We start from the raw sequence: 26,164 nt of genomic DNA on the forward strand, positions 1-26,164 counted from the left end.
TGTTTTGATCCGGGCCTGACTTCCACTTCCTGGCGGCACTGACTGGCGGTGTAACGCTCTCAGGTTTCCCACCACAATCTCACGGGAGCGAATCCCGCCGTGGACATTCGCGTGGTGTACGACGGTGGGATTTTCCTTGGACCCATCTTTGGAGACATGCTGGCTACTGCGAACCAGAAAACTCAGGTGAGAGTTGCCCGGACCGTGTCAGAGTAACTCAGCCGCGCCCGCCTCCGTGCCCCGGCTTAGCTCCCAGGGTGGCTTAGAGTCTCGTTCTTTCTACCTCCCCCCAGAAAGCACGCGAAGGAAGCACTGTGAAGATAGGGCTAGGCAGCCACCTTTGCACAAATACGACCCTCATGTGCTCACACGGGGCCCTGGAGAGCCGTCCGTGATCTACGCCGCTGCTCTCCACAGACTCCTCCCATCTTCAGAAACGTCCTTCTGTCTTTCCCATCCGCCCAGGTGCTTGTGATTGATAGGTCATCTTGTGATTGGTCATCTTGTGATCGGTCATCTTGTGATTGGTCATCTTGTGATAGGTCATCTTGTGATAGGTCATCTTGTGATTGGTCATCTTGTGATCGGTCATCTTGTGATAGGTCATCTTGTGATAGGTCATCTTGTGATAGGTCATCTGCGTTCCATTCGACACAGGAGTAAAACACGAGGCTGAGCGGAACGGCCCGGCCCACAGCCGGGGCCTGGCTGTCGGTTCTTACATCCTTGCATGTTTGTCCCTCGGTGAACGGAAGCGTCGTCGATCACCTTGCTCGCCGTGCCCGTGTCTTCCTCCCTCACGCGCACGTTTGCACATTTCAACGGGTGCTCGAGGTAGCACCGTTCCCATGAGAGGGGAAGACATGGAGGTCTTTGACTTTCCTTTTCACGAGTGGGACTTGAAGCCAGGGCGGGCGTTGTGCAAGCCAGGCATGCTGTCATTCCACTCGAGCCAGCTAGCATCTTTTCTTAGGAGCCTACTGGTATTGGATAAAATAGCCCCTGCCCAAATGTGCTCTGTCTCGGTTAGAGGAAAAGCGACTGCTTTGCCGGTGCTTTCCCACTTGCACCGTGCTACCGGTTCTTCCTTCGTGGGCCTTTGCTGGAAAGAAAGGGTGTTTCCCAAGAAGGGCACTCCCGGGGAAGAAGGCAGCGCCGGGCAGCGTGTGTGACGTTTGAGTGTGTGAGCCGTACACAGAGGGAATGGATGGAGGCGTTAGCATGCTGCTGTCACGCTTTGAGAGGCCGTGGCCGGATCACTAGAGCCCAGGAGTTCGAGGCCAGCCTGGGACTCAAAGACCGTATTTAAAAAAACAAAGGTTTGACGTATAGTACAGTTGTGTCTAGTGCTACCGATGGGTTCTGCTCAGCATTGTTTTCCGTGTTTGCTTCTCCAGGTGGTGGTGGAGGTGAACGATGTGCCCGCTCGCTGCGCAGGTTCCTGCTCCTTCCAGTACCTTCCGGCGGCGACGCCCAGGGTCCGCTCCGCGGGCTACTCCCTGGGTATGGCTCCGGCGGCTGCTCGGCTTGGAGATGGGTGTGGACCTTCGGCTTGGTGACGTGATTGGGCGGGCCTCGCGGGCGATGCCCGGGGCACAGGGCATTCGTCTTCGAGTGGAAGTGGGTGGGTGGACTGGGAGTTTATGTTCAGTCCGTCTCAAGGGATCCTGCTATTCAAGCGGAGGACACCTTGAGGACTTAAAAGCCAGTGCCAGGTTCAGAGGGGGGGGGGGGAGGGAGGGGGAGCACAGTCAAGAATTCTAAACTAAGGGGGGGGGGTCAAAGGAGGGTGGCGATCTTTACATCATCAGCCCCCTCATGCTTGAAGAAGAGGGAAGCCAAGGGGAACTGCATCGGGAGGCGTCTGGAGCACAGGGCGGTCGCCGGGAGATGCTGTGGCTTTTCACCTCCTGCTCTCTGTTGTCTCAGAGGGTGACACCAGCCTCCTGGTGTACGTGGTTGGGAGTGGTTTCCCGGCTGCCGCCCGGGCCTTACGGGTCACCGTGAACAGAACAGATTGCCAAGTTGTCGCCTCGAACCAAACCCACGTGGTCTGCCGGACGGGCCTGCTCCCGGCGGGAGCGCACCGGGTCTCCGTGCGGGTGAGGCCGGCGGGCCTGGCCGTGGGCGCCGGCGGCGAGGGCCTCGTGCTGTCCGTGGGGCCCAGGCTGGAGGCCGTGGGGACCAGCAGAGCCGCGGAGATGGGTAATCCGGTGGGGTTCCCTCACCACGCATCTTACCGATAAGGGGAGATCCGGTCCCGAGGGTGATGCGGTCCGTCTACAGGACGGTTCTTAGCGAACGGTTTCCTCAACGGTTCCGCTAGTGAGCACCGGGCCCCTGCCCTTAATTCAACTCACTTCTCACCCAGAGAGCCGGGCTAGGCGGCGGCTGCCGCAGACACCATTAGGCCAGCCGCTGAGCCGCTGAATATAGTTCGATCCATGCGGATGTATGCGTGCGTGTGGTCTTTTTCTGCAGTGTGAGCGTGGCCTGTGGTTTGAGCAGAGTTTCGCATTTGAACTTGACCTGTGGATAGTGGAGTCTTGTGGGCCTGTCTGACCGTGACGGTCATCTGAACAGGCTGTTCTGGGTGCAGGAGGACTCTGGGCCGCGGTTCGGGGGCCCAGCGTGGAAGGGGTTCGCCTGGTGTTACGTGGATCTCAGCCCTGCACCGTCAGCACCACAGCCGGCGATTCCCAGAGGATCCTGTGCCAAGTTCCACCCGGGGTAAGAGGGTTCCCCGGGAGTCTCTCTCTGTCTGGATGCAGCCGTTCTTAACGCAAGGTGTTCAGCAAGTCACTTCTCAGGACGAACTTAAATGGCACGAGTTCCCCCTCATCAGGACAGTGCGCTTCTGTCATTCCCATTGTCCATTTCGCTGTAAGGGAAAACTGAACCCATCTCGTCACAAACTCCAGTGACTTCCTTTAGAACGGTCATCTCAGGCGCTGGTGACACGGAATAAAATAAAAGTTGCAAGACTTAGTTCTTCCTGAACTGTCTCTTCTTTCTTTAGCAAATGACAAATGGAAGTTTGGGATAGACGGGAATGGTGAGATTAAGAAACTTCTAGAACAAGTCCCTCCCTCCCTCCCTCCCTCCCTCCCTCCCTCCCTCCCTCCCTCCCTCCCTCCCTCCCTTCTTGTAAGATACAGATGGGTTTCGAGTCCACATGCTAACGGAAGAGTACAGTTGTGTCTTGATCAGTGCCACCCCTTTCATTGTTCTCCCAGTTCTTAGGAGGTCTCTGCCAGGTGGTCCCCTACTGCTTCTCTTGTCCCATAAAGACAAGTCCCCGGCTCTCCCTTCAGTCCCTTGGTGCAGTTTGCTGACCCCTGGGGGCGCAGGGGACGCCATTCTCTGCCGTTGCGCTGGCCACAGGCATGGCTGCCGTTGGACTTGCTGTGCACAGTTGACAGTCTTGTCGCCAACATTTCTAGCACCCCCGTGAACCCCGGAGATGGCCCATCTACTGGACAAATAAAGATCTCCTGGAAGATAGGGTTCAGAATATCCTTTGATCCCTAGTCCTGTGATTTTTTAAAAATCACATCCAGTTCTTTAAATATTATGAAAAGTTAGCCTTCACGTGTAAACTACAGGCAGTTTGACTAGGTGGCCGAATTGTAATTTGTTTAACTATTCTCCATTATTGGGCATTTAGATAATGTCTAAATTTTTCCTGTTATAAACAACCAAGTTTTGGTCATCTGAATGTTTTCCAGCACATTTATTTTCTCAGGGTAAGTGAAGCCGTGTTGTAAAGCTTTTGATACACAGTGCCCTGTTGTTTGGAGTTCATTTCCATTTTATTCTCCCCGATCAAGGTGTAAGTAAATGAGTTTTGGCACACTGGCCAACTGTGGGCATTGTGGCTTCCTATGCTTACCCTCTTAATGGGTAAACTTTGTGCTGGATTCGTTTTACTAGAGGGAATAAGCATTAGAAAAGCAAACTTTTAATTTTGATCCAAGTAGTGCATACAAAGGTTAAAAAGTAAATAGTTAAAACAACCAGCCTCTTTATACCCCCGCACCCCCTCTTTCTAGAATCCCCTTTTGACACCATCACTTTTAATTCTCTCGAATATAATTGCAGTAACTTTTCTGGTTAAATCTTCAGAACATATTTATGCTACAATTGTGTTTAAAAGTGTTTAAACGCTGTTGCTAGATATAGGGCATTACCTTTTCCTTTATAATTATTTGTTTCCTCTACCAGATTTCCTTTATTCCGCCCCCCCCCTTGATCTTTCTTTCTCGTTGTGTCTGTGACTCTTTTCCCTTGAAGCTTTGCTTTCCTAGTTTTTATTTGCGCTGGTTGTTTTCTAGATTTGTTCTAGAGATTTCATCGCCCTACTTCCCTTGAGGTAGCTCTTACAAGTAGGTTTGCTGTTTCCTGGAGTTCATATCTTCTCTTTCCCGATTATTGTTTATGTGTAAGATCACGGCTTTGGGAACCACCATACCAAGGAAGCTTTCTGGACACCTGCATGTCTGAAAGTTCTTTCTTGCTTGATGCATAGTTTAGTTAGGCATAGACATTCTCAAAATTGTTTTTGTATTTTCCTAAACAATTTATGTGTGAATTTCAAATAATTCTTACTTACCTGTTGGAGCAGATCCTTTGCTTTCTTTTCAACGCTACATTTTCCATAATTACGCAGAGAGAGAGAGAGAGAGAGAGAGAGAGAGAGAGAGAGAGAGAGAGACTTAAAAGTAGCATACACCTCTGTATCAACTTGGTTGAAATTAACTGTATAAACTAAATCCTACATGGAAATCACACTGAGACTGGATCTTGAACATGGGCTTTCCAGGGGGAAGATGGATACACTGTAAACGTGACGGTGGTCAGAGCTGCTCACTCGGCCGTTCTTGCCAGGGCGTTCACTTACGTCCCTTCTTTGAACCCGGCGGTTGAGTCCCTGAGCAGAAACCAAAGCACCACAGCAGGTAAGACACATGCTGCTGTCAGTACTTGTTCTCAGTGCATCCGTCCTAGGAGGACAGCGGTCAAGCGGGCACCGGCGGCTCACGCCTGTGATCCTACCTACTCAGGAGGCTGAGATCTGAGGATCACGGTTTGAAGCCTGCCAGGGAAGGAGACTCGATGAGACCCTTATTCCAATTAGCCACACAGAGCTGGAAGCAGAGCTGTGGTTCAAGTGGCAGAAAAGCTCAAGGACAACACCCTGGCCCTGAGTTCAAGCTCTGGAACCATGAATAAAAAGACCTCAATCAATGGAATATAAATCTTGTTACATTTTTGAGGGATTCTTTTTGTCCCTACTGGAAAATAGGGAGCTTCCTTTTTTCATGTTAGCTGTCATTAGTTTTATTTCCAATGTTTCCTCTCTGAAGCTGGGATTATACCCATCATAAAGATAATGTGGGAACTCAAACATAACAATCAATATTTGCTGAGCACATACCATGCGCTGATGTTAATAGTAAATAAAAATAGATTTTCCTGACTGCTTTCCACTAATTTATGAGATGGATAGTCTCAGTTTATAGCAAGGACATTAAGTAAAAGAAAGAATAGTAGCTTATCTAAGATGCCATCTTTGGTAATAAAGCTGAGATCTGAACCCCAGGAAGTTTGCGTGTGGATCCCAAACAATTAGCTTCTTACAGTGAAGTACGATTTTTGTCAGTGTGTTCAATTGTGGCAATTATTTAATACAATTAAAATCTGGTGCTCGGAATAAGCAGGAATTATTAGCACCAACCATGTGAAATAATTTAACCATTTTCTGGTGACTCAGATGAGAGGATGCAGTTATTACTATTTCTTGTTGTCTCAATGTAGATTGGGGAAAAGTAGCAGCCATCTCTCCTTTCTGGTTAAACAAATGCCAGATAAAAGAGTTTAGGGCAGCCATAACTGAGGGTTTAATATAAAACGGACCATTATATTTGCACAAGGAACAAAGCTTGAACTCCAAAATTTCTGGTACTATTTTCATCTTCACAAGGAAGAAAGCTTGAATTTTTTTTTCCTGGTACTGTTTTCATTTTCCATAACTCCAGAGTGCATAAATAAGAGGACGTATCCTGTACCTTCTCAATATACTTCAGCTTAGGTAGCACAGAAGAATTTACTGCCTCAGGCAGCCAGAATGTGTAAAATTCCCTGGTGGTATGGATTCTTCCCAATAAAGTAAGAAGAGGGAGGTGGAATTCCATGTTCTATTCAGATTTCAGTGATTTGGGCTTTTTAACACAATTTCCTATCTATAATGAAAAGAAAAACCACGTTTCCTCAGTGCCTCAAAGGCATGGAAGGGTTAGCTTGACAATTGACCAAGAGCTCAAGAAGTTCATGTGATTGTCAAACACAACGAAATGCATCCTGTTCAGAATTTGCTCTTGCACTGTAATATTCCTGTGGGGGAAAATAAAGAACGTATTCTGGAGGCCACAGATTGAGTCAGGCACCTGTGCTTAAGCCTGACATGGAGGCTAAAGTTTAGTCAGGAGGCTAAAGTTGGGAGGGTTGAGGTTGAAGCCAGACCTGGCACGGAAGTCCACGGGACCTCATTTGCAAATAACTAGCAAAAAGGTTGGTTTGGATGTGTGACTCAAGTGGTAGAGCACCGGCTGTGAACAGGCAAACTGAGTCAAGCCACGGTTACTGGCAAAAATACCCGCAGAGTGTGGTGCTAATTTTGTGAACAATTAAATAAGTCTTAAGTTCTTTTTGTTTTTTGCCAGTCTTGGGGTTTGAACTCAGGGCCTGAGCACCGTCCCTGGCTTCTTGTGCTCAAGGCTAGCACTCTGCCACGTGAGCCACAGCGCCACTCCGGCTTTTTCCATTTATGAGGAATGGAACCCAGGGCTTCATGCATGCTAGGCGAGCGCTGTACCGCCAAGCCACCTTCCCCGCCCCCGGCCTTGCCGTTATGAATTAGGGAATTGCGCACGAGCTGGCCGTGTATTCAATGTGAAAAGACCTCAGTGGCGTTGCCCCTGCCGGGCATGGCGGGGGCTGCTGTGCACACAGGCGGTGAGTGGCTCGTCCTGGGCGTGGCCCTGCTGGAGGATCACACAGATCTGGAGGTGGAAGTCCGCACCGGGGACAGCGTGGCCCGGCTGCGCGCGCGGACGGCGCGGGGCCCGGAGGGGGTGCTGCCCCCCGGCCTCGGCGGCCTCGCAGTCTCCATCGGCGGGATCGGCGCTGGCCCCCAGGGGTGAGGCGGAGGCCGGTGTCCGTTCTGGGTCTGACCGGCGGTCTGGGGCTCGGGTTCCCAGCGGAGGCTTTTAGCGTCGGCAGTCAGGAGACGCGGACACGAGTAGCCTGGCGCTGAGGAACCCAGGCACTTTGCTCCCCGGCCTAATGCAGGGGCGGGGTGGACAGTTTTGCTTGCTTGGTGGGGAAGGGAGAACTTTCTAGAACTTGGTTGGAGCGGGGAGGGGAGGGGCCTCTGTACAGGAGGAAGGGAAATCTGTGCTGCAGGGTCTTTGGTGAGACTTGGCGAGCCTCTTCCATGCCGCTCTCTCTCGTCCTGCAGGCCCCCTGTCTAGTCTTTCTCTGCGGCTTCCTTTACGTTCTGTCAAGGGGCCGACCTGGGAGGGAGGGACCCCCGATTCCATGAGCGCTTGGCCCGCAACAAACCCCACTCAGCACCTCTTCAGGCCCCATTATCCACACCGGCACCCCGTCCCTCTGCCCTTTCTCCCCGCTCCCTGAATGCAAACGTTGGGTCTTTATCATTATTCTCTTCTTCTCTAGCTCTCCCCACCGTCTCCTGACCCGCCGCCCCCCGTCTTTTGTAGGGTTCATCTTCATATCCAGTACATCGCAGGAGCTTTTCCCATGAGTCCTTGCTGTGGGTCCCTTCTGGGTGAGTTCTGACATCACGGATCTTATGTATCCAGCAAAGCTTTACATTTTAAAAAAACGATCTGTCAGTCATTGTACAAAGGAGTTCCCGCCATAAACAAGGCAGTGTATGGATACAATGCATCGCGATCCACGTCACCCCTTCCAGCTTTCTCCCTCCCCCCTCCCTCCCGTGTCCTGATTTATCCGGCAAATTGTTCCACTAGACATCCGGATATATCTTCCCTTGGATGAGTTACTTCGTTGGGGAGGCCTTCTTAGTCCCCGGGGGTGGGGGGGGTCGGGGGGGTGGGAGTGGACTGCCAAGTTCTCCCCACGCGGTGACGCCCACGTGAGCTTGGGACACGGCATACATTTTATGGACAGGAGCTGGGCCTGGGTTTCCTTTCCGAAGGGAAGCGCTGTGCTGGGAAGCACGGTGGAGCGGCCACCCAGACGCCCGCCCCGGGGGGCGCCCTGGGCCTCGTGGAGGTGGCCAGGCGGGCGGGGGGGGGGGGAGGACAGCAAGAGGGGCGACATCATGGAGATGCATTGTGCTTAAAAATGGCCTTTCTAAGCCCTTTGTACCGCTACCCGAGGATGATAACAGCGTAAGGCAGGAGGGATTTGCTAGCTCCGGGGGCGGCTTGCGGTGTCATCACTCCGGTCTCCCCGTCCCCCGCCAGGCGGAGCCGCGCTCGGCACCCCGGGCCTGGACTTCGGCCGGGACCCCGCTGGGCCTGTGGAAGGCCGGGGCCCCTCGTCACGCGTGGACCGGGACCTGACCGTCATGGAGGAGGCCGCGTGGGGCGAGGTCGCGAGGCGCGGCCTGTGGGTCTCCGTGGAGGGGAGTGGCCTGGCCCGGGGCGCCCGGGTCCTCCTGGGGCCCCCCCGGGGCGAGCTGGGCTGGACCGCCGTGACTGTGACCGTGACCCCCGCGACCATGGTCGTGACCCCCGTGACCGTGACCGTGACCCCCGCGACCGTGACCCCTGCAGCCGTGACCCCCGTGACTGTGGCCGCTGTGACCGTGACCCCCACACCCATGACCCCCGCGACCGTGACCCCTGCAGCCGTGACCCCCGCAACTGTGGCTGCTGTGACCGTAACCCCTGTAACCGTGGCCGCCGCGACCGTGACCCCCACAGCCGTGACCCCCGCGGCTGTGGCCGCTGTGACCGTGACCCCTGCGCCCATGACCCCCACAACTGTGACCCCCGTGCCCATGACCCCCGCAACCGTGACCCCCGTGGCCGTGACCCCCACGACTGTGGCCGCTGTGACTGTAACCCCCGCAACCATGGCCGCCGCGACCGTGACCCCCGTGACTGTGACCCCCGTGATCGTGATCCCCATGGCCGTGACCCCCGCGACTGTGACCCCTGCGACCGTGACCCCCGAGATCGTGACCCCCGAGATCGTGACCCCCGCGACCGTGGCTTCCGTGACTGTGACCCCCGCGACCGTGGCCGCTGTGACCCGCAACTTCGGTGAGCTCCTCCCCGAGCCAACCCCAAGGGCTGGCCGCACTCAGTGTCACCGCAGGGTCCCCAGGAAGCGAGGGGACCCCAAGTCCAGGAGGGGGAAAGGACGCAAGGATCATCCAATAGAAAAAAAATTACTGCATTGAGACATAATTATGCATTGAGTGACCGAGGAGCCATTGCAAGGAGCTAGATCCATGTGGATGAGGGAAAAAATATCCCTGAAAACAAAGACGCTTTTGGGGATGATCCCTTTGTATCCATATATATATATATACATAATTATATAATATTGTATATATATGTATATGTGCATATATATGTGTATATATATATGTATATATATATATATATGCTCTGAAAAATCTGGGAGGGAGCCCCATGACAGCCAGCCCAATGGAGTGGCACAGGTATGCAGGGTAATTTGCTTCCATTTCATGTGCTTTTATACGAAAAGTTCCAACTGCAAGTAGCTATTGCTTTTCTGAATGAAGTGGTTATTTTATCTAAAGCCCCCTAGCCAGGTGAGAAGGGCTCACGCCTGTGATCCCAGCTACTCAGGGGGCTGAGGTCTGCGGAGCGTGGTTTGAAGCCAGCCTGGGCAGGGAAGCCTGTGAGACTTTTACTTCCAATTAATTAGCAAAAAAAACCCCCCACAACCCCACAAAAAACAAAAGCCGGAGGTGGAGCTGTGGTTCAAGTGGGCGCTAGCCTTGAGCACAAAAGCTCGGGGACAGTGCCCAAGCCTAGAGTTCGAGCCCCAGGACCACCGCCAACACACACGCGCAGGCCATTGTAAGTGGTGGGAATCCAGCAGAATGGCGGGGGCCGGAGCCTAAGGAGAGAAGAATTCGAGAATCGAGACCTCGGGCCGCGCTACAGGAAAGCCAAGATGAGCGTTTTGAGTCGAGGAGAGAGACAGTTGCTTCTGGGATCGCGGACGGGCGGGTCCCGTCTTCCCTCTGGGGTCACGGACGGGTCCCGTCGCCCCTCCAGGCTCCCTGCGCGGAGGGCTGGTGCACGTGTTCGGAGCAGGGCTTTCTCCGGGGAACACCTCAGCCACCGTGTGCGGTGCTCCTTGCCGGGTCTTGCCGAATGCCACCGCGTCTGCCTTCACCTGCGCGGTTCTGCCCCTGGCTGGTGAGTACCAAACCACGCCGGAGTCTCTAAGGCGCGGAACCAACTTGCCATTCTTGGGCCTGTTCTGGTTTTGTCGTGACTGCTCTACTGTGAGTTCCTGGGAACATATTTCCTCTGTTCGCCATCAAAAAATGGTAGCGAGGTGCTGGTGCTACCTACAAAAATGGTCCATAATACTATTTTCTTTTGGGTTGGTTGTGGAACTTGAACCCAGGGCGCTGTCCCTGATCAGGTCTGTGCTCAGAGCTAGCACTCTACCAACTGAGCCACCGCACCGCGTCTGGTTTTGGAGTGGAGATGAGAGTCTCATGGACTTTCCTGCCCAGACTGGCTTCCAGCCACCGTCCTCAGACCTCAGCCTCCCGAGTGGGTCGGATCGCAGGCGCGAGCCACCGGTGCCCGGCTCATCATACTTTCTACCTTAGTAACGAGTGGACGCATGTTAGAAACGGTCACCTGTGCGCTGACCTGCGGTGACATGACGAGGCAAGAAGCAAGTGTGGAGTCTGCGCATCCATTCCTCAGGGGGGAGGGAAGAAGCTCTCGGGCCTGCTGCTGGTCCGAGGGCGGAGGTGCTCAAGCTGGACATCTCTGTGTGTTGCTCCCGTGACCCTGAGGTGGGGCTCGGGGCCTTGCACAGGCCGGCGATTCTGCACTACTGGCCGTGCAGTCTCAGTTTCCGAATTCTTACTGAAGGCAAAAGAGCCAACTGCAGCGTCTAGGTGGCTCCCAGAGCACCGACGGCTGCTTGGGTTTAAAAGAAGCTAAGGTCCCCCATCGCCCTGTAACTTGGGGCGTGAGAGTCTCTGTCGTTATGGGAGAGAGGTTGCAGAGTAGAGCCTTGCGCTTGGTAACACAGCACGACCACCCGTTGAGCTGCGGGCTGAAACACGCAGGGAGAAAATTACTCATCTTACTTCTGGGCCTCGGTGTATTTGAGAGAGCTCAGATGAAGCCAGGTTATTATCTTGATTGTACAGTCCTCGGTGCTGGGCCTGTTCATTTGAGAACCAGTGACACACCTAGGCACTCCGTGCCGTGTGTGGAGTTACACTATCATGTGCTTTGGCTGCAGTTTGGATGTGGGGTGAAGAGTCTCTCATGGCACCGCTTCATCTGGGCTTGGATGATAATTGTGTGATAGATAGTGCAGTTGCCCTGGTGTTTCCCCCTCCACGGTCCCCATTATGGAGGAAGAGGAGGAGAGGGGGGAGGAGGAGGGAGGGAGACAGTAAGGAGACACAGCCCTGTGTAAAGTCCCAGAGACTGAGTTTGCTGCTGTTGTGTATAAGCTGCACGAGGTGGAAGGAAGTAAAATAGAGCGGTAATGTGCATACTCGCACACCATGCTTTCGTGTTCTGACCGTTCACACGGCTTCAGTTTTGAGGAGTAGGTTTTCCTCACATGTGTTCTTTAAGCTAATAATAAACTTTGAAGTTCTTTGGCATGATTGTAAAATGTTTTTCAACTAGAAGTACAAAATAAAAATCCACGAGGTTTCAAGCCCAGGAAAACACGGAAGTTGGAAATTTGGTAACACACAGTGGAAAATAACATGGTTATTCTATATTATAAAGGTGTGATTAACTTAAAAAAAAAGAGCATCTTTAAACTCTTGATTGGTATTTAAGAGCATTTAAGAGTAGGGGTTGTAAGTCTTAATATTGCCACTAGGTGTCACCAGCCATTCACCGATGTGCAAGACACACATTCGGAGAAATCAGTCCATTTCCTCTTTCTTAACAAAGTTTTCTGACATCTCTTCCATCCATTGTCTGAAAAATGGGGATGAGTCCATGAGGCCAAAATCCAGAGCTTAATCATATAAGATGCTGGATGAGGTTTGGGAATTCTGTGGCCCCGATGAAATTGGATTAAAAAAAAATTTGAGTATATAGCTTGTTCTCCCTCTCCTAAGGAAGTTAGTTTACAATAAAAATAAAACGGTCAAAGGGATAACTATGAGGAAATGTTCTAATAATTCCCCCAGATAAAATCACACACACACACACCTAATTCTGCCAAGAACCTGTTTATGTAAATATTTTCATTGTTATTATAAAGACGATGTTCAGAGGGGTTACAGTTATATAAGCCAGGTAAGGGGTGCATTTCTTTTTGGACATTGTGACCCCTTCCCTTGCTCTCTCCTAGTCTTTCCCTCCCGTCCCTACCCACGAGTTCAGTAGTTCATTTCCAACATGGCGTCTAGTGAGCCCCGCTGTTGCACTGTTCATCCTTTGTCCCCCACTTCTGTGCCTCCCAGTTACCCCCCCAGATAAATAAATGAACAAACAGGACAAAAGGAGACAGAAAACAAAATCAACAGCAAAGGGAAAACCCCTCTTGTTTCCGCTCCCTGGAGTTCATTTCGATGCGTATTACTTAGCGTGCCCAGAGGAGAATCTGCCTCTGAGGACGATTTCCCCTGCGGCCAACGCCTGGAGAAGCTGATATTCCTGGAGAAACCTGTTCTTCCCGATTAAGGCTCCTCAGCCTTTGTCAGGTGGCTCCTCTGGGTAAGCGGATTCTAGCTGCATTGGGTAGCGCCATAAAACGCTTGCAGAAAATCGGGACCCATATTTGCATTTGTTTATTTATTGACTTCTTGATGCAAATACCCAGGACTGGAACTCAAGGACTTGCACTCCGGTAGCGTGCTTATTTCCCTGGTGCTCTACCACTGGAACCGTGCCTCTAGACCAGCTTTTTTTTTGCTGGTTATTTTAAAGACAGAGTCTCTTATACTTTTCTTCCTGGGTTGGCTTTGAATCATAATCCTTTAGATCTCAGCTTCCTGAGTAGCTAGGATTACAGGCATGATCCACCAGTATCCAATCAAATATATACACATATTTATATACTGCTGTTCTGCTGGTTTGTAGTCTTTGTGTTATCGTGTGTGTGTGTGTGTGTGTGTGTGTGTGTGTGTGTGTGTGTGTGTGTTCGACATGGCTGTTCACAGCTGGAGTTCCTTCATGTGTATATTTTTCTTCTGTCGTTTTCTGCCTTGCTCTTTTTCATTTGGTCTTTTGTTTATTTCTGTTAGTGTCTCTAATTTGCCAAGGTCACTTTGAATCCCGACCCCTGCTTTGAATTTGGTTCTGCAGTTTGACTTTGCAGGCCGGGGCGATGTTTCTCCTTCCAGGCTGGGCGGAGTCTCAGTGTCTCCCTCTCTCTCCTTCCTCACTGCTTCACTTGCTTCTCTGCCGGCATCCTGATAATAAGAGGTGCACAGGGGAGTTAAAAGAGGCAGACACAAAAGTTCTTTGGCTACTTTGTGGGGTCCTCTATCTTTACCCGCTTTCCTAAATTACACTTTTAACCAAAGCAGAGTTTTACTTTTCATATCACGGATGCTAAAACATCCTGTTAGATGAAACTAATATTTTGCATTTGTTTAAAATGAGCAAGATCTTTGATCTCAGGGCTTCTTGCATTTATACCTTGAATTATACCGAATAACTTTTTCATGGAAACTAACTTTTCCATGAGGCATAAAAAGCTAAAGCGATTAAGGTCACGGAGCTATTTAGTGGCAGAACTTTGAGTAAAACTCATGGATTTTGATCCCCAGCCTTGGGTGCTTTCTATAATCCACCTTGTCAATTTGCATCCACTTAATCACCTCAAATGAATTCATTATTTTATAGGTGTTGAGCCCCTGTTTTTACTCGCCTTGGGGCTTATGAATTCTTGTGTTCTCTTGCCCATGTGAGAGTCCCACTGTCAGTCATTTTTATTGCTATTATTCACTCAAAACACATTCACGGAGAACTTTCTAGGTGCTTTGGAATGTAAGAGCTGCGATAATGGTGGGGTATACTCACACAACTACAAATCCTCTCAGGCTTACTTAGCTCCTTTAGTCCTGGCTGCTGGCTCGGTGGCAAGTTGAGCCCTCCTGGATTCAGGTCCACATACCCAATATTCCCATGTCCAGGGGCAGCTGACAGAGAGATTTTTCTCTTTGCCTCTGTCTTAGAGTTGTTTTTAAAGGCAGTGTTGCTCCCAAATCATCTCATGTAGAGACTTATCTTCCAACTACAGATTGCTGTTACTCTGCTCTGTTCTGTATCCTTGACCCAGGCAGAAATGACTTTAGGGTCAAAAAGCTTTATGCAGTTGCTTTGAATTTCTTTATCAGATATGAATTGTCATAATTATATAATTGAGAACGTCTGCTAATAAGAGCTCCCATAAGGAGCGTAAGTGTAGCTGCAAACTTGGAGAAGACAGTACAGGAGTAACCTCAAAAAGATTAATATCCAGAATCGAAATACAAACAGAAACGCACACATAAATACAAATTGAAAGGGAAAAACACAGCTCCATAGAAAAATGGGGCAATGACAGGAATATGAATTTGATAGAAGAAACTTGATTTTTCTATAAACACACAAAAAATGACTCAACCTAAGAGGTAATGTTAAGAATGCAAATTTTTTTCAGTTGTGGGACTTGGGACTTGAACTCAGGGCCTGGGCGCTGTCCTTGAGCCTCTTTGTGCTCAAGGCTAGTGCTCTACCACTTTGAGCCACAGTGCCACTTCCAATTTTTGAGTGGTTAATTGGAGATAAGAGTCTCATGGGGACTTTTCTGCTGGGCTGGCTTTGAACCGCAATCCTAAGATCTCAGCCTCCTGAGTAGCTAGGATTACAGATGTGAGCCACCAGTGCCCGGTGAATGCAATTTTTAAGGCCACAGGTAATAATAATGTGATCATTAAGAGTCTGACAATTTCAGCTACTAAAAATTGTGTTGGGTAATGGGATCTCATAAATAGGCTGGTGGGAATGCAGGAGCATGCCTGAGGATCAAAACTTTCTAAGAGTGTCTCTGTGCCACATACTGGACAGAACATCAGCCTCTTCATCTTCCTCAGGTAACACTGGAAAACAATGATATGGCACCCTCTTGCACCTACATGCTGCTTCTTCTATAGGCATTCATCTATAATTTTGCACATTTGTAGTAGCAACCATTTGCAAATACCCTGAAGTCCATTGGTAAACGAATGGATAAATACCTTGTAGTACTTTTATTCAGTGCAACATTGAGCAACAGAATATGTTCACTGGAGTTACATGCAAGAATTAAATCTTGCAAATAGGACATTGAATGAACAGAGTAGGTTCCTGAATGTTTTCTATTGTGTTTTATGGAGTTTGGACACTTATCTCAATAGTATGTTGTTTAGGAATACAACTGTTTGGTAAAAATGTTTTTAAAATTCCAAATTTCCGGGGGCTGGGAATGTGGCTTAATGGTGGAGTGCTCACCTAGAACATGCATGAAGTCCTGGGCTTGATTCCTCAGCAACACACACACACACACACACACACACACACACACACACACACACACATGCTGGAAGTGGTGCTGCGGCTCAAGTGGTAGAGTGCTAGCCTTGAGCAAAAAAGAAGCCAGGGACAGTGCTCAGGCCCCGAGTTCAAGCCTCAGGATTGGCAAAAAAAAAAAAAAATCCAAATTTCTGGGAATGAAGAGGAAGAGAAATAAAAACTAGGGCTCTTGCTCGAAGGTTCTAAAGTATCCTAACAATTTTCAGTCTCTCTCTTTCTGTATCCACATGCGTGTTTATTTCTGACGAGGATTTACAGCTCACAAAAACATTACTTATATCTCTCTGTATGAGACTCATAATGTGAGTAAGGGGGTAACTTTATTTCCATATTGGTCAAGGGAGGACGCTTGGCCTCCGTGTGTGAAGTGATGTGAGACCTTCGGTGTTTCCGCGGATTTGCCTAACCTGCCGCTGATTTTCTCGTAGTGTCCTTGGCTCCCTTGTGTGACCTGCAGCACGGGGTGGATGCCTGTGGAGGGGCCGGGCACACATATGTGCGGTGCGACCTGACTGTCACCGTGGGGACAGAGACGCTGCCCAAGGCCTGGCCTTACTTCTACGTGTGTGACGAGAGTCTGCAGGGCCTCGTTGTCCCGGCTCGCTGGACGGAGCTGGCCTCTCTGTCGTTCTCTGGCCTCTTTGTCAGGTAGCTCTGCCCTTTCACCTTTCTTACCAGGATGTGGTCAGTGCACCCACAGGGCCATCAGAGAGCTCAAGCCGGGTGGACAGAGCCCTGGGCCCTACAAGTCTCCAGTAGGGGCCATTCTGTCATGGGCTCCAGCCAGCCTGCATATCAAAGCATCTCCTGTCTTTTTCAAGTGTTCAAGAAAACATCTGAACAATCTGCCCTGTAAACAGCTCACTTTGTTCTTGCTTAGATTTTAATATTTATCTTCCGATCCAAAGCAACATCTGGCGAATGCCACTGGGAAGAGAGATTAGACATTATGAAAAACAGAAGGTTTTCTCTTTCCCCTCTCTTTTCCCTTTTTCTTTTCTTTCTAAACAGATTCACAAGTTTTTTTTTTTTTGGGGGGGGAGGAAAGTCATAGAGAAATCCGGCAGATTGCATAATGTTTATTCAAAAGAAGAGAAGGGGGTTTGCCCAGTGGAATTACTGTGGTTCTAGGGTTTAGAAACCATAAGTTCTTAAGGCTCTTTTTGGACTTCAGGAGAGAAAGGTTGTAACAAATAAATACCACGACTGTTCAGGTTAAACCCATTTCCTAAACCAATTTCTAAAAAGGGTGACCATGATAAAAAATTTTTTTGTAAAAATTGAAAAAAAAAAGTTTATATAGCCTTGATCCAGCCAGTAGATCCGGTCCTATGCCACAGGCTGACACTGGGGGGCCAGACATCGCCACTCTGGTTAGGGTTATGTCACAACAGTAACACAGCCACCACCACCCAAACCAAGAACTAGAACGAGAGCTGACTTTATTGGCCATTTGCTGTATACCAGGTTCTGTGCTGACCTTTTTTATCATCTAATTTGTTATTCTTGTGCTAATCATCTTATATGCTTCACTTTGTTCATTTCCCTCTTGGAGATGGGAGACCAGGCTCATTGAGCCGTGTCTTCAGTGTCATACAGCTGGCAAGAGCTTGTGCTGGGGTTCACATGCAGTCATCTGCTTCTATCAGAAGCCGACAGTGGCAGCCCAGAGACTCGGAGTCTCATGCTATCTTCAAATAAGCGTCGGGGCTCCAGAATGAACCCAGTGCAGGGTGCTGTGAGAGTTAGCACCTCGTTACCCCTAGAGAATTGTGGGAGGAACTATTTTCAACACTAATTTGGTTAAAAAAAAAAGAAGAGAAAAAAAGATGGTATATTTCCCCGTGACTCATGGCTTCTCCCTGGGTGACCTTTCCCCTCTCTCTCCCATCCGTCCCCATGGTGGTGTCTGTGGCCGATAGCCAGTCAGCATTTGAAGACCCGAGCAGCAGCCTCTAGCAAGCAGCATGCCTGAGTTCTGATCTTGGCACTACACAGTTGGCACTGACTTCTGTACCTCCCTTGATCTGTTCAGCTTCCTTTTTCTTTTCTTTTCTTTTTTTTTTTAAAGCTACTTTTACAGGCTTTACAGGCTGAAATGAGGTCCGGTGTGGTGAAATCATTGAAAAAGTTTATAAAATAGCCTGTATGATTATTATTAATAGTCTGAGTTAGTCGCCACTATGCTCAAAGCCAGCCAGGCTCCCTTGGAATCAGTAGTGAGCCTGTTGGGTGGGGGGGCTCCGGGGTGACCTTCAGGTTCTCACCTCCTCTGGATTGCGTAGTTTTAGACGCTGCAGTTCCACACTGCTGTTGTTCATTCTCAGTCCAGTCCGGCCTCTCTCCGTGGAGCAGGAACACTTCCAGTGAGGGGCTGCCTGTGTAAGTGGGACATATATCCACTCTCCTTAGTCTGGGCTGTTAAGTAAGTTTAATTAATTTACTAAGTTAATGTTCCACTGCTAGCAACAGAGCCTCATTGCCATCCGCTGGGGAGAGAGGGAATTGGGAGGCTAAATGAGCTCATTTTTTTTCACGGTTGGAATTAGAGGCCAGTTAGCCAGTTGTGTGGCTTTTCCAATTTCTCCCTCTGCCCTGGAGGGGTGGGGAGTTGGATTTAGGCAATTCGCCTCCCTGGGCACGAAGTGTGAGTAAGATCGAAGAAGAAGAGAAAGGGCAGGGCAGGGGGGAGGACAAAGAGAACCGAAAGAAGAAAGTCTTCCCACTGTTTGTTTCCTTTTCTTGGAACCGTGAGCGTTGTCTGTGCCACGTTTGTTCAGTTGAGTTCTGAGGAGCTTTCCGTCCTAATAGGTTTGTAGCAGATGAGAGGCCTCAGTGAAAGATATTTACCATGTGCATTTTCATTGCAGGGTGAGCAGATAAGGGGGGGGGGGGAAACAAAAAAAACCAAATAAACAATAAAAGAATGGAAACAAAATTACAGAAATTTGCAAAATTTGACAAATGGTGGCCTGTACTTGCCACAAGCTAATGGCTTGCCATGATTAATAAGAGTAAAAATAATTGCATTTCATTAAGATTGATGACACCCCATTTAACCTCCCCTCTCGTTTCAGCCCTAAAGTGGAAAGAGATGAAATTCTCATCTATAATAGCTCCTGTAACATTACCATGGAAACTGAGGCAGAGATGGAGTGCGAGACGCCTAATCAGCCAATTACTGCCAAGATTACTGAGATACGGGAAAGCTGGGGCCAGGACACTCAGGTATAATCAAATCTTTCTTTACAGACTGATTCAAACAGCTCAAATTAAATTTGTAATATTGTGTACATTAAAAAAAACAATTTAGTCCAAATGGCAGCCATATATAATATTAAATGCTCTCCAACTTTGAGGAGCTTGGTCTAAGTGCACAACATCTGAATTCATCGTTAACTATGGTTAATCATATATTTGCTCAAAAATAAATGAGGGCTGCCTGGGCTCTTTTAAAACAAATTCTGGACAGATCATCGCGTCGGCATTTTGTCCTGACTTCTGCATGCCTGCTTGAAAGGGACTGACTCTCTGTGGCTTTTTTCCTGATAAAATAAGTGGCCTTCAATTGAACCAGGGCCTTTACATCATGGATCTGAGCTGGCTTGTGGGACATTAATGTCGCCGTGGGTCCACCTGGCTATCTCTGTCCTTGGGGAACAGAATTTGGTGGAAACGTGAATGCAAGAGGGCCTCAGGCCACTGGGTCCAGCCACTCTACCCCGTCTTCTCTGTTTGGCAACCATTCAAACCACTGCCTCCGAGTGGCTCTTCCAGGATGATGCTCCTCTCGAACATCCCCAGCGAGAGCTCTCCCGGCCTCCCGGAGGAATCTCGGGGAACTGAAATCAGAGGCTAAGCGCTCTGGAGAAACGTATCAGATCATCTTTTCTAACTCCCCAGGCATCTCTGTGTATACAGATAAAAAGTAGTATTTATTGAGCACCTACTCCCTTAGGTGCCTTCCTTCCTTCCTTCCTTCCTTCCTTCCTTCCTTCCTTCCTTCCTTCCTTCCTTCCTTCCTTCCTCCCTCCCTCCCTCCCTCCCTCCCTCCCTCCCTCCCTCCCTCCCTCCCTCCCTCCCTCCCTCCTCCTCCTCTTCCTCTCTGTGAAAGCAATCCTCACATTTTCCTGCCGTGGTCCCTTTTGTTTGGAACAAACATTTATCAAGTGCTGGTTGTGTGCCGTATCCTCTCCCAGCGCCTCTCGTGTGCGGGGTTTCAGTCACAGTGTCCCAGTGCAAAGCTATAGCGCTGGGTTTTGTCATCTGTGCGTTTGCATAATGATTAGGCCGGTGCTGGTATATGCAAAAAAAGCACATGTTTTCTTTTTTCCTGTTACCTTCCTCTCCTGGGCTGTGTGTGTGTGTGTGTGTGTGTGTGTGTGTGTGTGTGTGTGGGGTGATGGCTCACCCCTTCATTCTAGTTCCATGGCCCTGCCCGCGCTGCGCCTCCTCTTTCCGTTCACTGCTGCCCCGAGCTCATCTCCACGACCGCAGCCTCCGCTTCCCGCCGCGCCTCCAACTCCAGCGTCAGATGGGAAAACTGGGGGCCCCTCAGGAGGCTCAGCCCTCCCCAGGTTTCAGACTCTGTCCGGATGGCTGCGAGTCTAGTCCCGGGGCACTCTGGGGAGGCGATGCGGGGAGAGGGGAAGGAGCGGCAGGCTAGCGGGTGGCCGCGCGGGTTGGGAACGCTCGCTGGCCGGCCAGGTCCTTGCCCCTCCGCGCCCCAGTCGTCTGGGAAAGGTGTTTTTTGGAGGAAGCAGGGCCCAAGGAGGAGTTCCTGGGGCCTAGGGAATGGCCCCGGGAGGGGGGGTGGGGGGGAGGCGCCCGGGGAGGGGCGGCGGGTTTCGGGGTGGGGGTCGGAGGTCAGAGCATGGTCTAAAGCGACAGGTCACTCCGGAGGTCATTGCAGGAGCTCAGGGACTCCGCGCAGGTCTGCTGGTTAGGGGTGGGGTGATTTGGTCAACGGAAGCATCGCAGCGACCGCCTTAGATTTTCTAAGACGGGTGGGAAGGAAGAGGGGGGTGGAGTGTGTCCGCCATGATGTGTTTTAATAAATCCAAACCAGAAGAATCACAAAGAGGATCATGGTGGATGCTCTCATTCATATTCAAGTGTGGGGACCTCCGAGTGACTATTTAGACGCTAGGTAATTCTAATAAAACACCTCACTGTATTTTTTTTTATGCCCTCTCCTCATGCCCACACTGGCTTTTACTCCTGCTAGAGATAGTCTCCCTTAAGTTCAACGAACTTTGATGACAGTGGCGGCCTTTAATTTTAATCTGCTTTATTCGCCAAGACTGAGACTCCACAGGTCTCCGTCTCTTCATTCTTCCAGTGACTACAAAGTAGCGCATGGAGGAACCTTTGGCTTGTTCAATCACTGCCGTTTGCCGGAGGTGTACTTATGTTTTTAAATGCTTTGGGGGCTTTTCACTGTCTTTCTTCCTCAAGAAGGTTTTTATTTCCTTAGAAGGCAAGGGTTTTCCTCTCGGGAGGCCCTGTGGTCCATTTTGTACTCATCTTGTGGAATTGGTCTTTTTCTACACTTACGTTGCGCAGTCGTGGAAGAGCTTACCTCCTAAAACTCTTCCAGCGAAATCCATGCTGGATTTCCATTTGATGAATGAAGGGAGGCAGGCAAGGATCCACACTGGATTATTCAGAAAAACAACAACAACAACAACAGGCCAAATCATTGCTTTATATATTTCCCACTTTTTGCCTGAGAGTCTCCCAAAGAATTCCTATAATCCAGCCATGTGACATGTTACCATTTTTATTTACTGTGCTGATAAGATGTTCAGGAGATAATTTGTAAACACCTTCTATACTCTAATCAATTTTCTTCCTTCTGCTATTGAAATTTAAGAAACCCCAACTGTTCCATTTTATTTTGTTTTACTGCCTTGTCCCTCGCTTCCTTTCCTTTTGGTTTTTCTTCTTTTCCTTGTTCTCTTTCCGTCCTGTCCTCTCTTCCCTTTGCCTCCCCTCCCTCCTCTGCTTCCCCCTCCTCTGCTTTCATTGTTTTTTTTTTTTTCCCCCGTTACACCTTCAGGCTTGTATGTCTGCACCCAGGTGCTGTGGAAAGCTGGATTGGGCAAGCTACCTGTTAGATCAGGGACATAGGATGTAGGAATTGGGCTGGGAATGCGGCCTAGTGGTAGAGTGCTTGCCTCACATACATGAAGCCCTGGGTTCAATTCTTCAGCACCACAAGCACAGAAAAAGCCAGAAGTGGTGCTGCGGCTCAAGTGATACAGTGCTAGCCTTGATCCAAGGAAGCTCAGGGACAGTGCTCAGGGCCTGAGTCCCAAGCCCCAGGACTGGCAGAAGAAAAGGATGTAGGAATGTGGGAGTCCCCAGCTGACCTGACTGACCTCCAGAAACAGGGAGTCCCTGCGTCTGTAATGAGGGCTCCAGGGTGCAACTTGTCTTCTGCTGAGGGGGAAAGAGCTGGGAATGTTTCACATCTGCAAGGGTTTTACCTCCTCAGGATAAAGAGGCAGAAGCAGAGACAAATAAGGTACAGCGAGCAGGGCTTCTGGGATTGGCTTCTCATTCCATTCCCACAGTGCCCTGTCCATGACTGAGTGGCCGTTCACTCACCCTCCCAGCTGTCCAGCTGTTGGAGTAAGGCGGACGGCTTGTACGAAATGTCATGGTAGGGAGGATCCGAAAGTCCGGCAGAGGCCTTATCATCTTCCAGGTATGAGCTTGAGCCCGAGGATTAAACTAGGTCGGAGGTTGGTTTGTCTACCTGTTGCATAACTCTGGGAAGATTTTTGTAAGGTGACTCCATCTGTTAATTTCCACATCATAGGGTTGGGTGAAGAAGCACGCTTAGAGCCACGTGCTCAGTGTCGCATTCTAGGAAAGCTCAAAACGTGCCAGGTCTCATTCTGTGTGTGTTCAGCATGCACGGAGGGGAAAGGATTTGGGGCTGGATACCTCTGTGAGTGTTCTGAATGTGTTCTACTTTGCTTTTATTGGCCGTGAGAAAGGCCTTGCCGCGTATTTAAATCTAAGCTCCCGTGTGCCGGTTCATCTTGCTTTTCAAATAGGAGGAAATTTAGGGAATAGTTAACCTGGAAGTAGTCTGTAATTTATCTGAACGAGTCACTTGTGCCCGACTTGTTTCTCAGCATTGAACGAGTTCGTGCTTATCACCCCTTTCCCTGTCAAACCAAGGGATGTTAAACAGTGAACGAGACCGTGCTTTCAATAACGCTTTCTGTTGTTTTGGCCAAAAGAGTTAAAAAAAATTTAGTTATTACATGGCAGAGGGTAATTATTATATCATGATACGGGCGTTTGGGTCATTCCAGGTACCGTCATTTCAGGACCTTAAGTTTGACCTTGAAGTCATTGTTTCTGCCCTCGCTGGGAAGTGGGACCCGAGGGGATTGTTCCCGTGACTCAGTCAATGGCACACAGAAGGTGGCCCCCTCTGAATGTGGCACAATTATTTCCTTCTAATGTCCAGTTTCATCGGTCGGCACCGTCTCGGTCTAAATAAATACCGCGTGGCATTTCCTAAGTGAAACGTCACGTGGTGTAGCACACTGTGGGCCCACTCGGGAGGCGGGTGTGGGAATAGGAAGGGGGGATTTCTTTTGGAGCCTTGGGGAGATGGGACTTCACCCTGGAGCTAGGCAGGGGTAACAGTGGGTGTAGAGGGGCCTGCACAAAGTCTTTGCATTGTACAGAAGAGGTTGAGTTTTAGGGAAGGCGGGAAGGGGTTTTCATGGTAGTTTGCTGACTGGCTCGTTGAAGATTGAGTCACACTGCATTTTAGTTTCAGGATCCACATTGCAGAGAGATGACACGAAAGCCCTTTCTCACCGAGTGTGCATGCTGTAATATATGATCGTCACATTTCAGTATGTTTTATTTCTTATGGGAGGAGAGAAAGCTCACTTTTCTCATGGGTACATTTTGTAAAAAAGAAAAAAAGTGGTCAGAAATCATCTTCCTGAAGTCTGATAGAAAATCAGAAGCACCCAACGGCATGGGTTCCAGAAACCAGGGGTCGTTCTCCTGGGCGTGCGGGTACTTGTGTGTGTTTGTGTTAGATGATGCTAGAGTCCGGTCTCCAGCCACCTCTGCGTGCGGAGATGTGTCTGTGGGGAAAGTCTCTGCGGTGGACTCAGTCAGCATCTCCCAGTGTGAATTCTGTGGACGGTCAGTGACTGGAAATTAGCATTCTGTACTGATAGAAGTTATGCATTATACGTATGTATTACCTAGCATATGTACACACATTAATATATATACAAATGAATACGCACGGCGGGTGGGAAGCTCTGGAGGGAGCCGCGGAGGCCCCCGGGGGCCGGCGGTCCCTGGAGGTGTGGTCACGGGACTTCATTGGGGCCCGTGTGCTGAGGAGCCTCCACGCTCCCCTTCCCGTGCGGAGTCATCATTTTCCTAACGCCCTCTGTTCACTCGGGAAAGGCCGAGGGATTTTTTTCTTTCCTTTTCCTCTCTCTCTTTTGTGCCTGTATAGGATGTAATTTAACCTAGCCCAGAAGAAGGTACTGATTGTCCCACAGGACTTAATTAACTCCCGGCTTCGTGGTGTTCCGTGGAAATAATAAGAGGAGAAGTTGGTGCGCGCCACACCTGTCCGCTGTCCCCTCCGGTGCCTGACGAGTCGTCAGGAGCGGTGACACTGATGAGATGGGGGGGGGGGGGAGCTGCCGACTGCGGAGCCGGCGGGATCGCCGGCCGGGCGGGCAGACGCGCAGACCCGGGAGCGGCCTCCCCGCCACGGGGGCAGCGGCCCCGGTCACCTTCCGCTCTGCCTCCTGCACCCTGGTCCGGTGTGATCATTGTCCGGGGCCAGATGCCATGTTTATTGCACCGCCTGTAGCGACTGTGGCTCGGCGGCGCGGGGTGGGCCTCGCCGGCCCTCGGGGGAGCCCATTAAGACATCGCAAGGCTAATAAAAACCACGCTGGATGAAATTGCCAGCCCCTGGTGCCACTCTGCGATGGGCGGAATCCAGTTTTACATTTTAACGGGGGCGGGGATGGCATGGCTCCCGGGACCCCGCGCCGTCCCTTCCCCCCGGGGCCGAGCGGGCTGCGGGCGGGTGAGCCCGCTCTCCTCCACACGGGAGCCGGGCGCTCACAATACGTCCCTGCGGGAGAACGCCTCCCTCGGCCGCGAGGCCCGGCGCGTGGGGCGGAGCCCTCGGCTTCCGGCCTGTCGTGGAAGCGCCCGCGACCCAAGGTGGTCTTCGGGTGCCACGGCTTGGCGCGTGGTCTCCGGTGAAACGACTCCACGAGTCTCCCTCTGCTCCTCGGGAGAGGCAGTGCGCGGGACTAGGGGAAGTCCCCCCTCCCCCCCCCCCGCGTGACGCCCGTGCGCACGCCCGGCCCCTGCCCCGCCACGAGTGATCCGTGACGTTACCTGCATGTGTGGACGGTTCCCGGGCCTTGCGACAGCCGAGTGGAGGGCTTCCGGGGGCGGGTGGGGGGGGGGGGGGAACGGGAGAACAGAGAAGCCGTTCCGTGCGGTCCTGTGGACACAGTGTGACGGTTGGCACTGCCGGGCAGGAGCCGCCAGCGGGCGTCTCCTTCCGAGGGCAGTGTGGAGCCCGCACCGGGCTCCTCACTCCACCCCCCGATGGAAGCGTCTCCTTGACCAGGCTGGCTCTCCAGCTCCTGTCAGAGCGCTCTGCAGTGGGGGCCCCTGCCAGACTCACCCCGGAGAAATCACCGTATGGACGCGTGCCAGTCTGTCACTGAGTGGTGGGAAAAAGTACAGTGAGTGTGTTCAGATTTATACTGCCAACCCCAGCGGCGGCCACCCGCATGGGCCCAGGCCCGGGTCTCCCCCTACCTGCCCCAGATCCTGCCTCCCGTGCCTCTTTGTGGCTTGCCTTACCCTGTGTTCTAGGTCCTTCCACTGAGTTTTCCTGCTGCCTCTGATCTTCTGCTGTAACAGTTGTCTGAGTGGAATTGAGTGTGTGTACGTGTGTGTGTGTGAGAGAGAGACAGAGTGAGGGTGTGAGAGAGAAACAAACACACACAGGATGCTAGTGGGGTATTATTACTTTATGCCATCTCTGTAACCAATAGCAGACCGAATTTTGTGCAATGAATCCCTGGGTGGATTTAATTAGATTAAGAATTTATGTTCTGGGTGCACCGGCAGTCCTAGGAGGCTGAGGTAGGAGGATTGAGTCCAGCCTGAGCAACAAAGGAGACGCTGTGTCACTGTATCATAGGAGGAAGGGAGGAGGAAAGAAAGAAGGAAGGGAGGGAGGCAGGAAAGAAGAGAAAAGAAAGAAGAGAGGGAGGGAGGGAGAAAGATGGATGCCTTATGCCTGCAAT

At 50.7% G+C, this 26,164-nt stretch overlaps 1 protein-coding gene across 1 annotated transcript in view; it reads left to right on the forward strand.

Moving 5' to 3' along the window:
* The window catches only part of Pkhd1 (PKHD1 ciliary IPT domain containing fibrocystin/polyductin), a 268,602-nt gene that overhangs the window by 32,147 nt on the left and 210,291 nt on the right, over positions 1-26,164 (forward strand). The window contains exons 24-33 of the mRNA XM_048347537.1: positions 64-186; positions 1,398-1,503; positions 1,930-2,205; positions 2,600-2,730; positions 4,823-4,958; positions 7,012-7,198; positions 7,785-7,852; positions 10,311-10,454; positions 16,247-16,466; positions 18,896-19,046. Coding sequence (XP_048203494.1) covers positions 64-186; positions 1,398-1,503; positions 1,930-2,205; positions 2,600-2,730; positions 4,823-4,958; positions 7,012-7,198; positions 7,785-7,852; positions 10,311-10,454; positions 16,247-16,466; positions 18,896-19,046 — 1,542 coding nt within the window. The remainder of the gene's footprint in view (positions 1-63; positions 187-1,397; positions 1,504-1,929; positions 2,206-2,599; positions 2,731-4,822; positions 4,959-7,011; positions 7,199-7,784; positions 7,853-10,310; positions 10,455-16,246; positions 16,467-18,895; positions 19,047-26,164) is intronic.

Source organism: Perognathus longimembris, chromosome 6, assembly GCF_023159225.1.
Source record: "Perognathus longimembris pacificus isolate PPM17 chromosome 6, ASM2315922v1, whole genome shotgun sequence".
Lineage (NCBI taxonomy): Eukaryota > Metazoa > Chordata > Mammalia > Rodentia > Heteromyidae > Perognathus > Perognathus longimembris.